Genomic DNA, 17,096 nt, shown 5'->3' with positions numbered 1-17,096 from the left:
CACCCTTCAGCGAATGTTCATTATGGGCTGCAGACTCAGGGTGCGGGCCTGTTGTGGTCACTTGCCCCGGGGTGTTCCTTCAGCCCTGGGGTTCTTCTGGGCAGGTATCCATCCATGCTCCACCAGAGCCTGTACCTTCCGGGCTGTGCCGCCTGGTCTCCTGACACCCGTCTACGGTCCGAGGGCAGCTGACACCTTCCTGGGTTGCTTCAGTTGCATCATGTACGTGGTCTTGAGTCTGCATGATACTGGAGTTTCAGTTTCCTCCGTGAAGGGTGTCCAGGACTCGAGTATACAAACCCTTCTGGCTCTGTACTGTGTGTGTATGTCGACCCTTCCCTGTACAGAGTCTTCACCCTACCACCACCTGCTCTTTCCAGCTCCCAACCTATGTGGACTTCTTGTCTTTCTTTTGTTTTGTTTTTCAAGTCAGGGTTTCTCTGTATAGCCCTGGCTGTCCTGGAACTCTCACTGGGTAGACCAGCCTGGCCTTGAACTCAGAAATCTGCCTGCCTCTACCTCCCAAGTGCTGGGATTAAAGGCATGCGTCACCATTGCCCGGCGACTTCTTGTCTTTAAAGTGTTTGATGGATCATTGAAGAAACACAAAGGAAAATCTCCCCGATGTTCTTTCTGGTCTATGGTCACTGCCTGCTCTGGTCCTGTGGCTGCTTGCAATGGGTGCTGGAGTGGAGTTGGTTGAGGGACAGGGATCCCTGGGAAGTGGCTTCTTTCCTTGGGAGAAACCATCGGTGGTGTGATCCATAGGAGTCCATACTGCCAGTTCCTTCCCTGCTTTCAAGGCTCAGGCAGGATGATTCTGTCACACACCCCGCTCTATCCATGGCATCTCCCTGTCATCCCTGAACAAGTAGGCTTACCCTTACTCTATTCTGACCCCCCTCTTCTCCACTGCCTTTTTCCTAGCTACCCTCTGCCAGGAACCAGTGACAAGGTGGGCAGTTTTCCTGTCTAGTAGAATGCAGGGCTTGGTCCATTGAGTGGTGGGCACTCCCAGAGAGAGAGAGTCATTTCTATCAGGGGGCCATGGTGTCTGCTGACCTGGGGTGGTGTCCTTCACACTCATGCTGCTTACCTTTCTGAGTTTTGGTTTCCGGTAGCATGAGGTGCTAGCTGTATGCCTAAGCTGCTTTGGGATGGGTAATTGATCATGGCTAACAGAAGCCACTGTCCAACAGGGATGACAAGGAGGAGTGTTCCCGGCAGGGTACCACGAGTGTGGACATAGCCCTAGAGCTAGACCCCAATATTGGCAGACACTGTGGGACCTTGAGGTGATTGAGGGACATTTAAACAGGAACTTGGCCTCTTCCTGGGTGTGGTGCTGTGGGTTTTTTTCCCTCACAGACCAAACCTGACCAGGAGGTCGAAGTGGATAAAACATACAGCTTGTGTTTTATTCAAATTTGAAAAAGCTGAAGAATCTTGTAACTGTTTGAACACACACACACACACACACACACACACACACACACACACACACATGCACCTGGCTGTCCCTTGGAATTTTGTCCTTCTAGCCTCTCAGGTGTGCTCAGTAGAGAATGGTACTCTGTTAAGCCCAGGCCTCACCCAGTCCCAGTGACAGCTTCTCCAGTTCTGGAAGTTTCAGGCTCTTAAAATTATACCCATGGTTCCCTTTTATGCTGTAGTCCTTCTACTTGGTTTGGCCAGTTCCAGCCTTCCTCACTCAGTTATGGTCAAGTGAGTTCTCCTTGGCCTTCACCCTGACCTTTTGGCACATATCTAGATGCTTATAAGAGTATGCTAGGAACTTTGCCTGCTTGGCACACTCCTATTCATCCCTCAAAACCCAAATCTAAGCTTCAGGTGCCACTTTCCTTGACCTCCCCAAGGCAGCTTCTTTCTCCCTTATTTCCCCACACTGGACCCTGACTGGTGCTTTGCCAACAGTGCCTGTTTTTTCCCTGGAAATGGCAGCTCTTAAACTTCATACATCGGGATTTCCCCAAGTTTCTTCAATACCATCAGGATCTAGTGGTTCAGGGCTGATTCTTAATTCTTAGTCTTGGCTGCATTTGCCAAGACTCCACAAGGGGGCGCCTGAGACCGCGCTGACTGAAGCGTCCTTCCTAGCCTGGAAAAAACTGCAGGGTCTGGGACCTCCATCTCCTCTGGAGGTGGGGACCTTGCCCAGAAAAAGAAGCAGGGCTAGGCTGAGACTCCCCTATTCCCGGCCCTGCCTTCAGATGGGAGGAGCTTCCCAGGGACCTGAGAAGAGACTTGGCTCGCCAGCCCCTCTGGATGTAGGCGGAGCTTATGGGCATTGACTATTCCGAGCTATCTTCAGGTTGTGTGGCTTGACTTGTGCAGGCAACAGTCTGTGACAGCTACCTCTGGGCAAATGCAGTGTTCCTCAGTCTGGAGAGTTAGGCCTCCCGACAGCTGTTAATGGGGGAGAGGCTGAAGTCCTCCTTTGGGCTCCTGGGACCTTCCGCCGGTGTCAGGGGTTCCTTCTGTTTCCTCTTCCCTTGGGATGGCTTCTTGGGGGCTGTGGGAAAGATGAAGTTAGAATAGAGATGGCAGCAGCCGGTTTTTCTGGCTTTCTACTTCTAGGCTCAGGAAAACGCAACTCGGTGAAGTCTGTTGGCCACTCTTGCTCCTGACAAGGTAGTGACTGGCTGGAGCACGGGAGGGGACCCACAAGTATGACCAAAGGGCCGACTCTCACAGGCCTAACCCCAGAATCTCTCTCACTGCCAGCGTGGCTGGGACTATGACCACAAGGGGTGGGCATCTGGTCTGGGCAAGTAACACCCAGGACCTTCTGAGATGCTGGGTCTGTGGAGCAGAACCTCAGTTTCCCTCATGTGTGTCAAGTGGTGTTGAGTCTATGTGCTGGTCAGAGTTATAAGCACCAGGCAGAGACAGCTACAAGCCCCTCCCATTCTGCATGGCTTGAGTTAATCCTAGGATGTGTGACATCCTACTAGGCAAAGTGGGAGCATGACCCTCACGGGACATGAGCCTGTTCTCACTGGCTGTCTTACTCAACCTGAAAGGCAGAAGGTGAGACACTGGTAACTCAGTGGGCCACACCCCAGCCTGCACGTACATAGCAGGAAGTGCTTGGAAATGACACAGAAACCCTGGCCTCCACTCGGAGCAAACACAGGCTGCGGTCAGTCCCTTTCCGGCAACAATGGCTTATTGTGGTGGCCCCAGCCCAGCCTGCTGAGCTGTAGCCTGGGCAAACATAGGGTACATGCATATTAGCTTAGGTGTTCAAAGACTCACCATTGTGCACTGGAGGAGGAAGTGTCCTGACACTCTTACCCAGGACCAGGCTGAGAGTCTGCTATCTTATCAGACAGAGTTGAACTCAAAGGTACCGCCCTGGGCAAACATGTGAGCAGCCCTGACACTGAAGAAACACATACCCCAGAGCCAGCTGGATGTGCCTCTGTGGCTGCCCAGAGGGTCACAAGAGGGTCCAAAGATGCCAGCGCCAGGGAGCTGCTTACAGGGGACGGTATAACTGTCTTCAGTTCCCTATCTCTCTTTTGGAGACTGGGGCTCATATAGCCCAGGCTGGCCTTCTGGCAGTTGAGGATCCTAATGTAATTTACATTGTTCCCATGGCTGGGAGTGGTAGTGCACACCTTTAATTCCAGCACTCAGGAGGCAGAGGCAGGTCAGTTTATGAATTTGAGAATATAGCCTGGTCTTTTTACAGAGAAAGTTCCAGGCCAGTCGGGGCTATATAGTGAAACCCTGCCTCAGAACAAAACAAAAGAACAAATCAGAACAAAAAACAACACATTGTTCTCTGTGGAAGATGTCATTTCTTTACTTGTGGGACGTGAGCTCCAGAGGCTCAGGGGTACTAGGCAAGCCTTCTGCCAGCTGAGCTGCACCCCAGCCCCTCTCAGTCGAACTCTTTTTTTTTTTTTTTTTTTTTTTTTTTGGTTTTTCGAGACAGGGTTTCTCTGTGTAGCCTTGGCTGTCCTGGAACTCACTCTGTAGACCAGGCTGGCCTCGAACTCAGAAATCCGCCTGCCTCTGCCTCCCGAGTGCTGGGATTAAAGGCATGCGCCACCACGCCCGGCTTCTCAGTCGAACTCTTAACTCTTAAGTTTATGAAGCTCCAGTGTTGGTCCTCTTGAGGGAAGGAAGCTAAGGCCCAGGATTACCTCAAGGAGTTCATTTGGCCAGGATTCACAGAGGCCTTTCCTGGAGAGGCTCGGGACTTCTATCAGGCTCCAACTGGAACCCAGATGCTATTCTCCAGGTGGTTAGAGACACGCCCATCACATTCCAGGCCCCGCTTTCCCCTTCCGGAGGTAGGTACCTTTGTCCTGCAGGTCTGAGGCCCGCTTCCTCTTCAGTTGCTGACTCTGTTGGTGGTCTTCAGCATGCCCCACCCCTGGCATGCTTGGCTCTGCACTTGCCTCAGAAATCAGGCCCGCCTGGGCAGAAGGAGACACGTTCAGGGCAAAGGACACCCTCTCCTGCCTGGGCATCCGCCAGGACTACCTTGAATGAGTGACTGAGGACCCACCTTGGTGTCTGATGTGTCTGACTCCTCCAGTTGCTCCAGTGCTAGCCTTTGTGCTCTGACCTTCTTTGGCTCTAAAAGACACGAATGAGGTCAGCCAGACTGGCGGTCTTGGGCATGCAGTCCCAGGACAAGAAAGAATAATGACTCTTCAGATGAGGACATAGAGGGGCTGCCCCCCGGGGATCTTGCCGGAGTTCTGAACCTAGGTTCACCTGCTAGGTAGCTCCCTGCTTGGCTCCTACAGCCCTGTGAGTCGGAGCCTTCCCTTAGAACAACGTCTTCTGGACCTCACAGCCTCTATCCAAAGTGGGGGAGACCCTGCTGGAGGCCTGCAGGCTGCCATTCACCTCCCTACCCACTGCACATCGCTTCTGACTGGAAGTGCCCTGAGTGCTAACGTTACCTGTGGTCTCACCAGTGTCAGGCCTCTGCAGGTGAGGTCCTGGCCGTGGCCTTCCTCCAGCCTCCTCTGCAGTCCTTCCAGGAGAGGTCATGCCCACACAGACTCCTGGGAGGGGGTGTGAGGTATCCTGGGAGAGGCAAATTAATGGTTTGAGTCTGTCTGTCTGTCTGTCTGTCTGTGCCTGTCTGTCTCTGTCTCTCTTTGTCTCTGTCTGTCTGTCTCTGTCTCTCTTTGTCTCTGTCTGTCTGTCTCTGTCTCTCTTTGTCTCTCTGTGTCTGTCTGTCTCTCTTCTCTCTCTCTCTTTCTCTGTGTATAACTCAATCTTCAGACTATAGTGGGTGTTCAGTCCTTTCCATTCGAGTGTGAACAAGACAGGCTGCTCTTTGGTATTAGCTGGTGGGGCAGAGAGAAGAAGGTAGCCCAAGGAGGTGCAATACTACTCTGCAATGGAGCTGCATAGAGGCTGAGGACAGAGCTGGGATCCTTACCTTGGGAGTAGAGTATTCTTCAGACTCCTGAGCTCTGGTCTCTGTGCTGACATTACTGAGGGTATAGGAGCTGTGAACCAAGGGTCTGGACAAGGTGGGCAGCTGGGGGCTGGGAGTGTGGACAATTTTAGGGCTGAGTGGCAAAGGTTGGCCAGTCGACTTGGAGATGTCCCGACACCGTCCTCGGTCAGAGAGGTCCAGAGGCTTGTCTGGGGGGCAGTCCTGAGTGGCTACATGTGTCTCCTTCCTCTGGGAGCTACCTTGGCCTGTAGATTGAGGGTGCCACCCGTCAGGCTGGGCCTCTGTACTCAGAGCTGACTTGGGGGCCTCACTGTCAGAGCCCTCAGAATCCGAGCCCGCTGGTGGGGAAGATGGCGTCTCTTCTGGTGCAGATGGGACCTGCAACCTGGCAGTGCTTGCCCGTGCCCGTGCCCGCAGGTGCTGCTGGACCAGAAGCAGGTGTAATGCCCCTTCCAGCCGTGGGTCCTGCATGCCCACCAAGGCACCAGGCTCCTCCCATGCCTCTGCCTCTCTAGCCTTCAGGCCTCGGGGCAGGGGGCTATGGGGAGCTGCAGCAGAAGCCAGGGGGCTACTGTGGGGGCTCTGCAGGCGCAGAGACAATTGTCGGTTCAGGAGGCAGAGGCGATCGGTCTGGAGGGAGTGTTTCAGGGTCTCATAGGCTACGGTTGATGGCCTGGAGACCCGTAAGAAGCTAGGAGGAAGAGAAGAGTGATGTAAGTGATCCTTGGCTAGCAGGGACTGGCTGAGCGAGCTCCCAGAGGGAAGACAAAGGCATGCCACTTCATGGAGCAGAAAGCTGAGGCCCAGGAAGGTCAGGCAAGCCACCTGACATCACATGGCTATGGGAGAGGGAAAGCTCTCAGGCCCTGGCTCTGGATGCCACTGGGTATAGAAAGTTTGGCCAAAGAGGACCCAAGGCCGGGACACTGGATCCTAGGCCTTCTCCTGTGTCTTAGTTAGCTTTAAATGTCACTTGATACAGCCTAACTGCTCCCTCAGAAGACAGTGTCAGTTGAGGGACTGCCCAGATGTGATTGGCCGATGCACGAGAGATTGCCTTGAATTATTAATTGAAGTAGGAGAGCCGGGCGTGGTGGCGCACGCCTTTAATCCCAGCACTCGGGAGGCAGAGGCAGGTGGATTTCTGAGTTCGAGGCCAGCCTGGTCTACAAAGTGAGTTCCAGGACAGCCGGGGCTACACAGAGAAACCCTGTCTCGAAAAACCAAAAAAAAAAAAAAAAAAAAAAAAAAAAAAGAAGTAGGAGAGCCCAGCCCTTGGTGGGTAGGTAGATGCTCTTAGCCTGCATAAGGGAGCTAGGTAGCTAACATCCTCCTCCATTGTTCCTGCTGTATTTCCTTGGCTGTGAGCAAGTCCCCCCTAGAGGTAATGCTGCACAGAGTAACAAGCAGGCCTGTCTTTACCTTCCTGTTTGAATTTCTGCCCTGACTTCCTTCCAGGATGAACTTTGACCTGTTAGCTGAACAAACCCTTTCCTCCCTTAAGTTGCTTTTGGTCAGAGGTTTTGTTTACCACAGCAACAGAAAGTGAACTAGAAGATCCTGTGGAGGGAGCACTAGCTCCCTGGAGTGTCTGGTCCTCCTGTCCATCCCTCACAGCCCCATTGGCTCTGCTAGGCAGTGAGACTCGGGCTTTACATAGGGCTTCTGAGGTCCTAGCCAAGGTGTATGTATACTAGTGTCCTGACCTCCTTGTGGCCTGGTCACTCAGGAGCTGTGGGAGCTGTGGACCAACCCAGATGTCTAGAAAAGTCAATCCAGGAAGAGGTGGGGTACCTGGAGGGATGCTGAGTAGCACTTCCCAGGCTGCTGACTGCTCCTCTACTATGGGGTACCAGCAAAGAGTTGTTCCCAGTGGTGGGGGTGACACCTCACCTGTCCACAGGGAGACCATGTTCGTACGTTGGGCTGGGTGGGGTGCTTCTCGTGGATGGCGGGGGTGTCCCATTGGCAGAACCGCTGTCTGGCGGGCAGGCCCTGGAGCCAGGCCGCACCACGGCTACCGTTGAATGCAGCTGGTTGGAGATGCACTGTGGGGTCTGTACAGGGTGGGTAGGTCAGCATGGCGGGGCACCTCACCCAGGCCTGCCTTCCCCCACTTCATGGGAAGCTCACTATTCCTGTGTGGCCTGGGGATGTGAAGCTGGTAGCGAGTACCTCTCACATAGTAGGATGATATTGCCAGCCCGCTTGCGTGGAAGGCACGCAGTGTGGGGGAGGTTAGGAGTTATATCCTTACCATGTCTAGAGCCCGTGGCTCTGGCAGGTTGGCAGCTGGGGAGACTCTGGACACTGGGGATGTCTTGTGGCTTGATATTTTATCTATGGGAGGAGGAGTGACAGGGAGTTAGGGGGATGCTCTGGGATCCCTCCTAGATCTCCACGCCCCCGCCCCCCGTCTCCTCCCTCCAAAACCCTGCAGACCTGTGCTCAATTGCTCTTCCTCAGCCTCCTCCAGGGCTCCTGGGGGGTTCTCAGTGGTACCCTTCCAGCTACTGGGGGAGGGGAGCGGCAAGGGTGATGGGGGCTCTGAGGTGCCCTCCCAGGCCTGCGGTGCGGTCTTGTCTCTGGAGAGGAACAGGGCTAATGATGGGGATGCAGATGCAATAGTGCCTGCCTGGGGGGCTGGTGAGATGGCTCAGTGGGTAAGAGCACCCGACTGCTCTTCCAAAGGTCAGGAGTTCAAATCCCAGCAACCACATGGTGGCTCACAACCATCCGTAATAAGATCTGACTCCCTCTTCTGGAGTGTCTGAAGACAGCTACAGTGTACTTACATATAATAAACAAATAAATCTTTAAAAAAAAAAATAGTGCCTGCCTGGGGCAGCCAGGCCACTCTGTGGGGCAGGGTTCTAGGAAGACACAGGCCTGCTGAGTAGGTGTCTGGGCCTGTGCCTCCCCACTCACCCCAGACTCCGAAGCCGCTTCACTTCTTCCTTCAGGATCTTGTTTTCCTCTCTCAGCCCATTCATCTCATTGGCTGCAAAGAGTATTGGCAGTGAGAGTGGTAGTGGAGCAGGGAGGGGACAGAGATTCCCGAGGTCTCAGGAAAGCCCTCCTTGTCTTGCTCTAGCCTGGCACATTGCAGGAGGGATAGTGTTAAGTAAGCCCCAGTCTGAGGTTTGCAGAATGGATGAAACCTGTACCCCAGCTTGTGCTTAGAGCTAGCTACCCCCAGGAAGGTCAGGTTAGTGGTGATGCCCCGGCCTAGGAGAAGAGACACAGGCCACCAGGGGCCTCCTCCCATGTGTCTGGGAACCAAAGTGTATCACATCTCTTTCTTTCCCAGTGGCTCTATGTGGGCTGGGCTGGCCCTGGGGTTCCTGGACTGTGGGTGTGGCTCACTGAGGATGCAGAGATGCTGCAGGCTCTGCAGGTGTGCATTTTCCAGTTCCAGCTGCTTCTTCCTGGCCAGCTCCTGGGTGACCATGCATCGATCGCACAAGCCAGCCCTCAGCCTAGGGACAAGAGAAGCCATGCTGAGGCAGACACTCTGGATCCTTCAGGCCCCATTGCTAGGATGTGTCCTGCCTTTCCCAACTGTGTTCCATGGACTCCCCCAGGCCTGCCTCCTGCTGAGGGCTCAGCAGCCCACTGTAATTGTGTTTGGAAAGGGATCTTGCAAAGGAGGTTGGTTCTCTTAAGGTTCTGCACAGTCCTGCAGTGGAGACTCTGTCTGGTTTGGTCTGTGCTGAAGGCGCTCGGATGATGCTGGGAGAGCTCCCTCACCTGTTCTCCAGCACCCGCAGGTTCTCCTTCAGTGCCTTCTGCTGCTCCCGGAGCTGGTGATTCTTGGCAAAGAGCTCCTCTACTCTCTGTGCATCTCTGTGTGGCAAACGGCTGAGGTGGGTTGCTGGTTGTGGTGCCCAGTGTGGCCTGGGTTTGGTGCTCCTCCTGGGCAGCTCCCTGTGGGGACCTGTCTAGGCTTTTCTTTGTGTTACCTTAGCTATGGCATGTATGAACCTTGGTCTAGTTCAGCTACTGTTAACCTGTGGGTTATGACCCCTTTGGGGTGTTGAATAACCTTTTCACACGGGTCTCCTAAGACCATTGGAAAACACGGGTATTTACATTACAATCCGTAACAGTAACAAAATTACAGTTATATGAAGTAGCAACAAAAATAATGTTATGGTTGGGGGTCACCTCAAAATGAGGAATTCTATTAAAAGGTTGCAGCATTTGGAAGGTTGAGAACCACTGGTCTAGTCAGAGATGGGACACAGAAGGGTGACATACAGGCCAACCATAGCAATTGAGGCCATGTGTTGGACCTCACAAATGCTGTCACTGCTGCTTTAGTCTCCCTTGGTTCCCAAGTGGAGGGCCATGTCAGACCGCTTGAGACTGATGTCTCAATGGTCTGTCACTTGAGTAGTATGTCACCTTGGCCAAGGGACTAGCTGTCCCCTCCCTGCCATGCTAAGCCTCAGTTTCCCTTCTTCATTTGGGACACTGGGTGAGCTGCCATCCTGGGACCTCATGGGCAGTGTTGGTGACTATGGCTTGTAGGAATAGCTGCCCTCCCATCTGCTCCTCTGGCTGGGCTGGGCTGACTCACCGGCACCGTTCTGAGTTCAGTTCTAGAAGCTTGTTCTGCAGGCCTGGTAGAGGGGACAGAGAAGGTGCAAGTCAGGCCAGGCCCAGCTGCCCCCTCACAGCAGGGGTAGGGCTGAGGCAGGCCGTGGAAACTCCTGCCCTGGTTAGCATCTCCAGACCCCTGATATCCGCCTGACTCTTGGAAGCAGACCCTGGGAAAGGTGTGGAGAGGACACTCCATCTACACCTCTGCCCAGATGTCCTGGTTTCCTGAGCTGTGGCCTGGGACTCTAGCTTAGCATCTGATTAGAGGTTGGTTCTAAAAGTGGCTGGCCATCTGGAGGGGCAGAGTATCCAAGAGGGGCTACTTTTTGAGGGGTAGGGAAGGGAAGCTACATACACCCTTAACTTCTCCTGGACCTGTCTATTGGGTGTATAGAATGGGTTGGGTAGATCTGGTACCTGTCTTTTCCTACTTGTTAGGTTCTATTTAGTCTTCAAATCAACATAATCTCTGGGGGGTGGGGCTAGCTATCTACTCTCTCAGCAGCTGCAAGTTCTTAGCCCCTGGGGTTCAGAAGCCTCTGCCCCTCCCTGAGTTCCTGTGTACCCAGCCAAGTCCATTAGGTATAATGAGGGTTGCCTGCCAGCCCAAACCAATTGCCACTCTGTTAGGGAGTGGCCTAGTCTCCTCTTGGTCAGTGCTGACTCCAAGTCTCCCAAGCTCAAATCCTATTAACCCTAGCTTGAATCCCCAAGTGCACCCAGTAGGCATTTTTTTCTGTTGCTTCTGGAACATTCCCCATAACACTAGCTGTGTGACCCGTAGGCTTTCAGAGCAAGTCCCACAAGACCCTTCTCTCACTGACACAGTTCTTTGGGAGCCAGTAAGGCTGACCCCAACCAGGGTAGGTCCAGAGATTCTGAGGAAGACTTCTTCCATGAGGCTTGGGGGAGTGGCTTGCTTCTTTGACCTTCATGTGGCCCTTTCCAAAAGTCCACCAAGGTCTGAACTGTAATCGCAGTGAAGTGGGCCAAGGGAACTCTGACCAGTGGGGAACATAGCAGGGGCTGGAGGGAAGGAGGAGGTCTCTGTTCAGCATCAGAGACACTTTATATGTCCTTATATGGCCTTAGGACCCTCTAGAGTGAGCGACCTCTCCTTCTGGGTTATGAGCTATTAGGCTAGACCTGCCAGCCTTCGGAGAGGACACAGCAGGGACATGCTTGGGGGCTGGATGTAGCTTGTGGTCATGAGGTGTTGATAGTGACCCCTCAACGTGCCCCTCTCCTGATCCACACCATAGGGCATGGTCTGAAGATATTCTGGGTAAGGCGGTCTAGGTTGGGCATCCGAACGCTTTGCAGCTTGTGTTCTCGGGTCAGGGTTCTGTTCTCTAGACAGACTCCCTGTGCTTTAGAGAGGATACATGGAAGTTCCCTGACAGGCTAAGACCCCCCAAGACCACTTTCCTATGAGCACAGTGTTCACTCACCCAGGACCTCTTTCTCATGGGCTTCCTTCAGCCTGTTCAGCGACTCCATGAAGCTATCCATGACTCCTTGTACGCTGGCCACACTGCACTGGCTGTGAGGAGGCCTGGGACCTCTACTGCCCTTCTCTGTCCAGCCTGCAGAGAGGGGAGTGGGAAGAGGGTTGGTTTAGGTAGGGGCTATAGTCTGGAAGGTATGTAAACTTTACACACGTGGGGCACATCTGCTCCCTGTGAGGGGCTGTTGGGGGGAGAGGCAGAGAGTGAACGGATAAAGGCTGGGGCTGAAATGATTAATACTAGAATATGCATGGGGTCAGAGAATTGGGTGTAAGCCTTGGCTTCTGGAGGCTGGGCTAGGGGTGGGGAAAAGAGACAGTTGGGGATCCTGAAGTATAATGAATTCCATTTCACACAGTGGCTCCGGTGGCCACAGGAACTCACTGAGCAAAGACATCTACACCTACGGTACAAGGAGAGAAACCAGGAAGGAGATGAGCTCCCAGACTGGTTTTACAGACTCATCTGGGGTTCAATTGCCCCATAGCTGGCTACAGTGGTAGAGGTGACAGTTGGTGGCTCTGTGTTTGGTGGCTGAGCGGTGTGGGAATGAAGAATTGGGAGACTGGCAGCTGAGACTCATCTTCATGAGGGACGTCCTTGTGGGTTAACTAAGCACCCCAAGGCTGAGGGCCCCAGTCTTAGCTTATGGGACTCTAGTTGCCTTTTCCTCTCTTGATTTCAATACAGTTATCACTTTCAACAGAACCATCTAATTCTCAAAACATCTCAAGGGATTTCTCTCCTAGTGGGAGAACTAAGGTTCAAAGAGATTCTGTCTCCACCTTTCTCATTGGGGGTGGGGGGAAGTAGATTTGAACTCAGACCTTGCTCATTCACCCAGTGTGAGCCTGGGATGTTTTCCATTGGGCCTGTATGCTCATCTATGTAGGCTCTACCTTGCTAAAGGCCCAGAGGGTGAAACCAGCTGGCTGGGACAAACAGGGCTAGGAAGGGGCTGAGCCGAGACACCTGTAATTCCACCCAGACTTGCCCAACGGGTGGTTCTTCCCAGGCTCCTAGCACCTGCTCTATGGACTGAAGGAACTCTCGTAAGGGATCCTGAGGTGCCTGTAGGCTTGGGAGATGCCTATATGGGATCTGGGTCCATATGCTGCCTTCATTGTGCATTGCGGCCCATCTTTATGCACACGGCTTGGCTGTGACTCTCAAGGTCCCAAGGGCAATCTTGCATTTTCTGCTGTCCACTGGCTTAGTTCCCTCAGATGTAGATGGTGCATGCATCCTATCCAGGGTGCCACGGACCCGTGGCCACGGCAAGACCAAGCAAGGTTGTCCTGTTGCATATTGGGTAACAGTGCTGTAAGCAGATAGCAGATACATATGACTCAGATGAAGTAGACCCTACCATGCCTGGGTCTAGCTCCCACCAGTCTGGAGTGTTGGGGGTTTAGGCAAGGAAAGGAAATGGAGGCTCTGTGAGTCTAGGCTAGTGATGGTGACCAGCAGCTTGGGAATGAAGGGAACTCTGCAGGTGAGTGTGGGTCCTTTCAGAAGTCAAGGCTGTATTTTGCATCCAGGTGTAAGGAGCTATGAAGGGGACCAAGCCTACAAGAGTAAGTCTTGGTGCCACCTTAAATCCAGAAAGGTGATACCGAGGAGAGTGTGAGGGTTTGGACCTGTGAGGTGGTGGAAGTGAGCTGAGACTTGAACTCCATGCTTCAGGGTCCCAGGAAAGGGGTAAGGGGACCCCTCACTCTCGACATCCATGCTGGAAGGTCTGTGAGGCACCGCATTCTCGGGAAGGAGGGGCTGAGGGACAAGACTGCTGGGTCGGCCTCTGCTCCATTTGTTGCTGCTCCTTGGGCAGTTGAGGAGGCAAGTACAAAGTTGGGAGCAGCTGCCACCTACACAGACCTTCAGGCCTACTGTTGCCTCCCTTTGTCTGTGAGGAGTCAAAGCTGCCTAGAGGAAGGAGGCTGGATGTGAGGTATGGCTTCTGTGTGGACAGGTGGAGTGCTCCTCAGACCAACTCAGTGCAGTTCCCCCAGAACCAAATAGAGCATGTCCCTGAGCTGAGCGCCTCCCCTGTCAGAGCCTAGGAGAGAGAGCGCAGCAAGGAAGCCTGAGGGACAGCAGAAGCTTTCTGTCACAGTCCTCACAGGGAAGGCACACAGTAAGCTCTGCCTGCCTCCCAGGGAGCCTATTTGAACCTCAGGTTCCCTCCCATTCCTGCCCCTCTCAGTCCCTCACTTGCTCCAAGGATCCTTACACATCTCAAGGGCCGCTATTTGCAACTTGGGGTCCCCATCTACCTCCTAGGCCACCCATGTGCTTCGTGAGGCCTCCAGTACTGCAAGGGCCCTTACTTCCCTCTCAGGAGCCCTACCTGAACCTCAGACTCCCCCACACACCTGTTCAATGGGGCCCCTATCTGTTCTGTAGAGCTCCCACCTGCTTCTCAGGGTCCCCACCTGCTCCTCAGTCTCACCTGTCTCCAAGGGAGCCCCACCTGAACCTCAGACCCTTCACCTGCCCCTCACAGCTCCCCTTGAGTGGCCTCTGAGAAGAGGCAGGGATTTTCCACAGTCAGTCAGCAGGCCAGGAGGCTGGGGTCCCTGAGGAGAGCTCCTACCTCAGCCCTGAGTGCTGGCCTGGGCTTTGAATAGGCTTCTTGTCCTTCTTAGTCTTGGGTCAGTTGCTTTACCCCCTGAGTCCATGTTTCCTCATCTGGGGGTAATGACGCACCCTGTCCTATACTGAGTTTTCTGTGAGACTGACTCTCACCAGTATTAAATGGTCCAGGCAGAAGGCAGGTGGCACAAACTCTGTGTGTGACAGAGGGAACCCTGAACTTCTTATCTCCCTCACGTATAGACCCCTGGCAGCTAACAGTGTCCTCCCTCATTATGACCAACCGGAATCTCACAAACAAAAAGACCTCTTTTGGGAAGTCAGATCCATTCCCGAGTTTAGAGAAGAGGCCTGTCATCAACAGTGATCACAAAGTGCTTACTAGTCCATGGGTCTGGTGACCATTCCCAGGGAAGGTGCCATCCATTCCCTATAGATGAAGACTCATGGTCCCAGCTGTGGCTCCCAATAAGACTAGTGTCATCTGGCCCAGTGGCAAAGCCCAAGTGATAGGTCAGTGGCCATATCTGGGTGTTGTTCTCTGGGGCAGCTGGAGCCCTGGACTCCTCCTATTGCCTGGCCATGTCACTGGTGGGTAATGGCAGCTGACTTCATTCCCTCTCAGGAGTGCTAAGTCAGAGGAGGCCAATGACAGCCACCCTGTCTGGTTGTCCTTAATGCCTAGCCCCCTGTCTTTTATCAGGCCCTCAAGGGACGAGGACTCTTAGCAGACCTGGTTTTGTGTCTTTAAGGATGGGCTGGTCTATTCATCAGATACCTACCTAGTTACAAAAGTCAGCATTGACCACAGTGGTGGTAACAGCAGCAGTTGCTGTTGCACACTGTACCTCTGTACCTGTATTTCACTAGGGATTTTCAGGCTCAGGCAAGCTAACATCGTCCCAGCGTTTAGCCAAGGAAGCCAAGCTGTTACTTGGCCTACCTTGGCAGGGCCAAGCAACACCACCAGAACATGGTTGGAGCCCATTTGACCTTGGAGGAAGTACTGAGCATCTCATGCTATGGAATCAGCCTGCAGGCATGGGGCAGACCAGAGGCAAGAAGGCAGAAGCTGGATTTGAACCAACCAGAGTCTAGCTGGTCCATCTCATCTCATTCTCTGTGTGGGACGCTGCTGTGAAGGACAAAGCATCCCGCAATGGTTTCAGACAAGCTACTTGTCTGGTTGTGCCTTGGTTTTCCCATTCATAAATCTGGTAGTGGTGACTGGGGAGGCAGAAGGAGCCTGGTATGTAGCGGGAGCTTCCATGTGTGCTCCAGAGGGCTGGGCAGGGAACAGAGTGCTTCTAACCCATGTGTTCCCACATCTCATCATGGTCCCCCATGGAAGCTCCTATCTGATAGACTTGAGATCAGAAATGTTATATATCTACAATCACCAGCTCACACGAGATATGGCCTAGACACAAAAAGACCTCCTGGCAACTGCTTTGGTCAGTCAGGTGGTGGGCTTTATCGAGAGATGCTTTCTTGGTGGCTTTGGATCTCTCTGATACATAGGCCCCGATAGACAGGCAGCCACCACAGACAGAACAACTTTCAGTTTGAGAAACCCACATCTGAGTCCATGCCCAAAGTAAACGCCTTTGCACAACTTCAGCCCATCCCCCGCCACGCACACCCCTTGCATGGGGTTAAGGATGGCTGTGTACACACAGGCAGGTGGGCACGGACATTTGCATGCCCCATGCTTGTGCGCACGCTGCCTACCTGGGCACAAGTAAAAAAAAAATAAGGCAGCTTAGGTAACAGGTCAGGTAACAGAGGGCCCTGCAACCTGACTCCCGCCTTCCAGGCCTGTGGGCGGGGGGGGGGGGGGGGGGGACGGAATAGGCTAGTGATTGATCTTACTGTCTCCCAATGCCTGCTGAAATACTTCAGCCACTGCCTCAATCTTAGGGCCTGACAATGTCCCCAGGCAAGCTCTGAGCTAGGGGTGGCTGGACCTGGCTTTGTGCTCCTTTCTTTTCCATGGCTGCAAAGTCTCTGGACCCACAAGGAAGGGGACAGTGAGTGATCCAAGACACAGTGCTGGCCACCAGAATCCCTTGCAGAGATGGGGGCCACAGTGTCACGCCCGACTTTGCTTTTGCTGCACCCAAATCGCTGCCCAGGAAATCCTTGAGTCTTTCTCCTCCTTGCTTGGTCCCCAGGACCAGGCATCAGGTAGTCCTCCATACCACACACAGTGAAGGCAGGCCAGCCTGCCTGTCCCTGCCTCCCGCCTCCCAGGCTTTCTGCTTCCTGTCTCCGGCCTCCTGCTATGAAGCCTGAGCTGGGTCTCTAGCCCTCATGGTGAGCACCCCAACGACTCCAGTCCACCCAGCTCCTGGAAGGGCCCTGTCTGCTGTAACCGTGTACTCACATGGCCACTTGGCCAGCCTTGGACCTCCAGGGGCCTCGGTCCTCAGTGATCCCCACCCGGGAGAGATAGGAGTGAGCAGTATGAACTTGCAAGACAGAATTTTGACCAAACCCGCCTGACAGGTTTCCGATTCTCCCAGCCGGGAGCTGCAAGGAGGCAGGGACTGACTAAAGCCGCCAGACTGGTCTGGCCATCTCTGGGAGAGTGGAAGAACCGGCTGGCCATGTGCATAGAGATGAATTGTTTCTCCCTAATCCGAGCCGCCTGGGTGCCTCAGCTTGACCATCTTCGCAGCATCCTGTGCGACTCTGGACAGGAGTACTGGCCAGCCCAGAGCACGGGCAGGCTGTGTGGGCCTTTATGAAGGAAGGGGCGATGCTGTTGGCCTTGCCACTCGAGGGTCAGATGTTTAGAGGAGGACCCTTATGCTATCTACATCCAGCTTGCCTTGGGCTGACCTTGGGCAGGTGAAGTTTTCCTGTCTAACCTTGGTATTTCTGGTCTGTGGCCAGAATGACATTGGACAGATAGAGTTCAATCATCCTGA

General features: G+C 53.7%; 1 protein-coding gene across 1 annotated transcript; it reads right to left on the bottom strand.

Annotated features, from left to right (window-relative positions):
• Positions 1-2,069: 2,069 nt before the first annotated feature.
• On the bottom strand, positions 2,070-16,672 carry Rbbp8nl (RBBP8 N-terminal like). The gene is made up of 14 exons (XM_085828750.1): positions 16,550-16,672; positions 11,512-11,646; positions 10,038-10,080; positions 9,206-9,301; positions 8,822-8,934; positions 8,384-8,456; positions 7,898-8,040; positions 7,713-7,795; positions 7,349-7,512; positions 5,435-6,146; positions 4,947-5,073; positions 4,544-4,614; positions 4,334-4,451; positions 2,070-2,533 (listed from the first exon to the last, which is right to left on the bottom strand). The coding sequence occupies exons 2-14, from the start codon at positions 11,570-11,572 to the stop codon at positions 2,412-2,414; spliced, it is 1,926 nt and encodes a 641-aa protein (XP_085684876.1). The 5' UTR covers positions 11,573-11,646; positions 16,550-16,672; the 3' UTR covers positions 2,070-2,411.
• Positions 16,673-17,096: the final 424 nt, after the last annotated feature.

Source organism: Mus caroli, unplaced genomic scaffold (assembly GCF_978045245.1).
Source record: "Mus caroli unplaced genomic scaffold, Mus_caroli_1 scaffold_2, whole genome shotgun sequence".
Taxonomy (NCBI): Eukaryota; Metazoa; Chordata; class Mammalia; order Rodentia; family Muridae; genus Mus; species Mus caroli.
The sequence above is the reverse complement of the archived record's forward strand: the minus strand, read 5'-3'. Positions and strand labels throughout refer to the sequence as shown.

What these genes read in the sequence shown, in the direction of transcription:
- Rbbp8nl (XM_085828750.1), bottom strand. Translation starts at nt 11,572, where the DNA reads ATGGATAGCTTCATGGAGTCGCTGAACAGGCTGAAGGAAGCCCATGAG. An exon ending in AAGAATACTCTACTCCCAAG is followed by an intron (nt 5,074 to 5,434) that starts GTAAGGATCCCA and finishes TGCCTCTCCCAG; the next exon opens with GATACCTCACACCCCCTCCC. An exon ending in CTCAGACCTGCAGGACAAAG is followed by an intron (nt 2,534 to 4,333) that starts GTACCTACCTCC and finishes TCTTTCCCACAG; the next exon opens with CCCCCAAGAAGCCATCCCAA.